Raw genomic sequence first — 6374 nt, 5'->3', positions numbered from 1 at the left:
CCTCTTCCATAAACACAACTTTTCTCAAAATGGGATCATGATAAACCTGGGCCCCATTTCGAGGAGTTGCAAAACACATCATGTTCTTAGGAATGATATATTCTCTAAAGTTGTACGTTTGGCAACGAAAAAAAAAATCCTTGGACTCGTTTTTTTTAAAGGTCTAGCCAAGGAATATATGGTCCAAGAGAAAATTAGTTTAAGAGTCAAATTTGAACTAAAAAAACAATTAACCTGAATTTTGCCGAACTGAGAACTAACTTTTGAGTCAAGATTGTCTCGGCTAAAATTGGTTTCGTGAAGCTGGCAAACTAATATATATGGCCCCTTTAAAAATATTCCTGCTAGTCACCGGTAAGAACTAATAAGAAGGATGCAGTTATCAATTTTATTTTAGTGGAAATTTTATATAATAATTAATGTTCTTAATTTTTTGCAAATGTAAAGCACCAGGGATTATGCAGATAAGCACATCTATATTTTCAGAGCATACATGGGAGAGGGTTAACCTTTCATTAAGATAAATTTCCAACACCCATTACATTATATAGGTTTCCAAAGGAAATTAATTAATAGGTAGCTTGCGCTAGCATATTTATAAACGAAAATATACTTGCTTTTTTTCATACTCAATCACTCTCAGTGCAGTTCCTGATAGCTTGCATCACTGCTTGTTTAACTACATGTGCATCAACGCTCTCGCTCTGATTCTGCAAATTTGTTAATTAATTATCAGAGATGCATGGATGTTATAAGTATTAAACGAGTTAATATACTGCGTGCATAATCCAAGATTACAATAGAGTGCTTGCACGTGTATGTGTCTTCATGTGCACAAATGGTACAGTGAGCTTGAGCTCACTCATTATCTACTCCTCTTTACTTAAAAAGAGAAACCAAAAAGTTACTGTTTAAACTACAGCAAAAGTATATACTGTAGCATAATATGCACTTGAAGTTACTGTTTATTGTAGCATAAATAGTGAATTGAATCTGTTGCTCCATACTTGAAATTATTATTTATGCTACAATATTACTATACTATAAACAGTAAAGCAAATCAAATATACTAAAACTTGGATTCTTTTTTAAGTATAGAGGAGTAGATATGATTTCTAAATCATATGTATTAAAATTTGGATCCTTCTTTAAATATAGAGGAGTATATATGATTTCTAAATCAAATGTATTAAAACTTGGATATTTCTTTCAGTATACAAGAGTATATATGAATCTAATTTTAAACTTGTAATAATTAAATTAAATGTATTAAAACTTAGAGGGAGACAAGTTCAAAATGTAGTGTTTAAAAAACTAGCGGCCGAGCTTTGCACGGGGTGCACACTAGTGTACTTGAAAAGTAGGATCTACTCCTTAACTAAGTAATAACCACAAGGATATATGCTTTATTTATTTGTTATATATAGCTTTCAATATGGGATAATGAAATGCGTATACATAGGTTGATTATATGTGTATATATATGTCTGAGTGTGTCTTCTAATTATTATATATATATTTCTCCATCATAATTTTTAAGAGAGTTATTAAAAAAAGTAGGGGTAATCTTTTCTTTTAGCAAAAGTCTCCGTCATTGATATATGGATAATAAAGAAGGCTAATATTCTCAAGTTCTAGATTAGGAGGAGAGGTTCTGGGATGTCATAAGAGCAACCTTGATTCAAATTTCACTGGACGTACACTTAAAAGTAGTTTTCTCTTAAAAGTGACTTAATTACGTCATATTCTTCACAGAGAAAAAAAAGCATAATGACAGGATAAATGGTAGTAATATGAGCATAAATAAGTAATTAAATAATAACAACACAATAAGTGATTCTTAGTTTGTTTAGAAAAGGAAGGAAAACAATCGCTATATATAATTGCATAATGGCTGGATGCCAAATGTTTTTGTTCTATCCATAAAATTAGAACTCTCTTTTCAAATTTTCGATGAAAAGGTGGAATATTATATGAACCCATATTTCATTAAGCAGAACATAAGCAGGAAACTTGTAGTTATATTTTCATGATTATGGGCATTGTTATGGCTAAAACTAGTTGCTACTGATCACACATTTTTCTTCCCTGGCCTAAAGTTTTTTTTGCCAACTCTTATCTTTTTTTTTCCATCTACTTTCATCCTTCTTATTAGAAAAAGGAGAGCGCGCGTGCACACACACACTCTCTCTCTATATATATATATCTATATATCTATATATATATATATATATATAATATAATATATACTAATATCATATATAGTAAAATAAGAGTGCCTACTATGGTATGCTTGGACCAAATGTGTGCAGCACACAGCAGCATTAAAGATATATAGAGATTGTCTCTATATATATATCCTAATAATGGGTTCCTTCCTTCCCTGGCTAAAATGTTTTGGAGCCGAAGCACAAATTTTATGCTAGTAGTGAGGTGCATTAATCCGCCTCTAGTGCATCTCAATGGGGAACCCATCACATGGGTGAGGAGTGCATGAGGATATGCAATCATTTGAATGCAGTGGAGGAGATTATGTCCTCAACTCACCGAAGCTATTAAACCATTTTTCTCATATATATATACTATATATATATATATATATATATATATATATATAATGTATATATATATATATATATATATATATATTCATATATATATTATATTATCATTCAATGTGCATGGGTTGAAAAAAAGGGGAAAAAAAGACAGACGATAACAGCTATATATGTCAAACTTATGAATGGTTGAGTATTCTTCTTACTTCTCCTCCAACTGCTTCAAGACGAAAAGTGTCAGTGCATGAAGCCCTAGCTTCAATCACATTCAGGCCCAGCTCCTCAAACACCTCCAGAATACAGACAAGCAAACCTGGGAAACTCTTTTCTGAGAAAACATTTATTAAAAACCCTTTCTCTAGGGTTTCTACTGTCACCTGCATCACATGTACAAAATATTAACATAGTGATGATGATATGATATGAGATATGTAACATTTTGTCAGTAACTCTTATGTGGCCATCATTGAGCTTAGAGATATACGTACACTTATGTATGAGAAAAAACCTACAAAATAAAATGTTGATATGTATCATTAATCCAAAATAATTAATTACGTACATACCTCCGGCAAGGCGTCATCTTCGTCTTCGCTTGTGTTGTCTTCATATGCAATTTCTTGATTCAGTCTTTCAACCTTCTGCTTCAACTCTTCTATATACTTTGATGCGTCCATAATGATGGAAGTTTTGTTTACCTGAAAAAAAGAGGTAATGTTAGATCACTTAATATATATTGCCTTAATCACATAATTAAGATCGATGAAGAGTGTAAACACATCTTTGATATTTATATTATAATCCATGAAGACTAAAATTTGTGTCTTTTCTTTTAAATATTTTGTTTACTGTGGACTCCGCAGGCCTAATCAATCCATGCATTCTTTTACTCTTATCATGGAATTATTTGTTAAAGGACTTTATCTGATTCCATTTGCTAGGACTCAATGATTGATATCCTTAGTTTAGTCGTTATATATATATATGTGTGTGTCTCCTCTGTTTTCAAAGAATTTTGTCAATAATTGTCGCCTTTTTTAATGTGTTTGTCTTTCATTCTCATTAACATGATTATTGATTGATGTAATTCTTAAGATCTCTTTCTTTTGTAGTAAAGAGTAGCTAATACTTAATCTAAAAGCTTATATAGCGACCCTTGATAAGAGAGGGCACGGATGAGCATAGTATCCTTTACAACTACGAGTAACAATCAAAAGGTAGGAAAATTAATACAAGGAATTTTGATACATATTGAATCATTGTCCCTATGAGGGATCAACTTTCTTTATCTTATCTGCTTTTAAAGGAATGAACGGATCAAACAAGAAGTTACAAGCGATACGTCTCCTGTAACCAAATACATGGATGATTATTAAAAAAAATTGCAGACCACAATTGTGTTCCTCAAATATGATATATGATAGAGCTTCTTGCTGACTGAAAAGTAAATGAAGAATCTAGATGAAAGATTGAACCTTGAATCGTAGCCATGTTATTAAGAATCATAGTTATGTTATTAGTCTAATAATTTATGAGTGATATGTATGAAAAATGCTGATCCCAAATGACACGGGAAGAAGGAAATAAATAAATAAAGGGGATCCTAGGCCAAAAATATTAACAGACGAAACGAAGAATCACCTCTACATAAAATTGATTATAGCATATGCTCCCCTAAGAATCTATAATAACATGCTTAGAGAAATTAATAGACTACTATTCATATTGATTCAAAATAAGTGAGAAAACTTTGGGAAATTACTGCATGAGAATTAGTAACAGAACGAAGAAGTTGCAGCTTCTCATGCAGAACAGCTTGCTTGTGCTCTCTTGATACCATGATTCTCTATCGCTCGCTCTCCCCCCTCCCTCCCTCCCTCACACACTCTCTCTCTCTCTGAAAAATCTCTGGGGAGCTTTAGGCTATATATCAGGAGAGAAGAGAAACTCTCACTCAATAATTTGTAGCTGTCTATTGCCTTGATGAAGGCTATTTAAATAGAGGAACTCTCACTCGTACAGTGGAAACTCTCTTGGGGCTAAAGGATGTTTGAAGAGAGAGAAGGCTCTCAAATCTATATAATCCTTCTGATTGCCACCCACATGAGCTGCCTCAATTTCCTCAAAGCAATAAACAAAAAAAGCCATTAATTCATTATACGCATTACGCAATCCGCAATTGCCTTAAACAACCTTGTAGTTTCAGAAATTCCCTCAACATGATGTTTACGAGTTTTTAAGAATATATTTTGTAAATATCTAAGTTTTAAATATGATCGTCTTTTAACTTATCTAACCGTCCTCTCATAACCTAACTAATTGAAATGATAATATATAAGCAATACTTATATATGTAACTATATTTATGAAAAATATATACATATTTCTATTATTCCATATATAGAGCTATTCATATTTCACAAGCTATAGACATTAATGTAATAGTGTAATATGTTTATATCCAAGTGGTCGACTAAGCATCCTATGTTCTTAATACTTACTAATCTAAAATATATTTTTAAGGAAAATAGAACCCAAAGAAGAAAAATTAAATATCATGTTCTCACACTATAATCACATTGGAACTGGCTAATGCTAGCGTCCAAAGAGATAATCCAAACCCCTTCACATTATTCTGAGCCCCAAACATTCTCTTGCTCCACATATCAACAAAATCGAATGAAAAAAGAAAGCCCAACTCAGTCAAGAAAACTACAAGTACTTCTATATATATACATATTGCAATTTGCAAAATGCAACAACATGTACACATCAAAAATTCCCCTTTAGCCTACTACTTGCTTTGGCATAAAACAAGGGGTTTAGCACCATTGGTAATGACAAGCGCTAGCAATAATTGTAGTGACAATTAATTAATTAAAGAAGTATATACACTGTCAAATTTTTATTTTTGGGTAAATATCAAAACCCGCCCATATAAATATTATATATATACTATATATTATATATATATATATATTATATATATATATATATATATATATAGAGAGAGAGAGAGAGAGAGAGAGAGAGAGAGAGAGATTAATGGGTATCCTTGTCATAGGAGGGGAATTTCTCCTATGACGCCTCTAAAATCACATGATTGAGCGACATGTTGGATGATCCGCTCCGTTGAACTTGATCTACATATTCTACAAAACCCGCAACACATTCCTCGGGGCGGAAAGTTAGGGGTGAAGCCCGTAAAGAGATAATGAAGCACACACCTCACACACGTCCACTCAATTTTAACGCCGGTTTTGCGAATGATATAGAATATTTCAGCTGGGCGGGCGACTAGTATGAGAACGGAGGCGCCAACACTCTCTACGTATGCGATCACCACAACGGTTGGCTGCGCAATTCGAGAAGATTTTTAGCCATAATTGATGCTTATGATCAAGTTCACACAGGACGTCACGGATCCATGCTCCATAATGTCGCTCAATCGAAAGTATGGATTTATCTAAGACCGACTGTCATCACACGTTGGGAGAGTTGATATGACTCCGCCCACATTCTTAAGTGAGACGAAGAGAGCTCGATATACACCATCCATCAAACTCTGACTCATGAGAAATCTGACTTATGTACAGTATATCAACTATACTGGAGTATATTCATCCGCAGAGAGTATTTACTTTATTCCTACTCACAAGCTCTCGTTGTGGAGATAAATCAACCACTTGTTCTATTACCTAACCATATAAGATAAACATAGGCTCAGCTTCTATGTTTCCATCTTTAATATCAGCTGCCTGAGCAGACAAAGAACGAGTTTCTATGCCAAATAGATAGAAAGCTGTGTACCGATAC

At 33.0% G+C, this 6374-nt stretch overlaps 1 protein-coding gene across 1 annotated transcript; it reads right to left on the bottom strand.

Annotated features, from left to right (window-relative positions):
* On the bottom strand, positions 566-4619 carry LOC109850711. Its single transcript, XM_020420773.1, has 4 exons — positions 4321-4619; positions 3125-3256; positions 2765-2935; positions 566-710 (listed from the first exon to the last, which is right to left on the bottom strand). Exons 1-4 carry the CDS (start codon positions 4396-4398, stop codon positions 630-632), a joined length of 462 nt encoding a protein of 153 aa, XP_020276362.1. The 5' UTR covers positions 4399-4619; the 3' UTR covers positions 566-629.

Source organism: Asparagus officinalis, chromosome 7, assembly GCF_001876935.1.
Source record: "Asparagus officinalis chromosome 7, Aspof.V1, whole genome shotgun sequence".
Taxonomy (NCBI): Eukaryota; Viridiplantae; Streptophyta; class Magnoliopsida; order Asparagales; family Asparagaceae; genus Asparagus; species Asparagus officinalis.
This window is presented reverse-complemented; position numbering and strand designations above follow the sequence as displayed.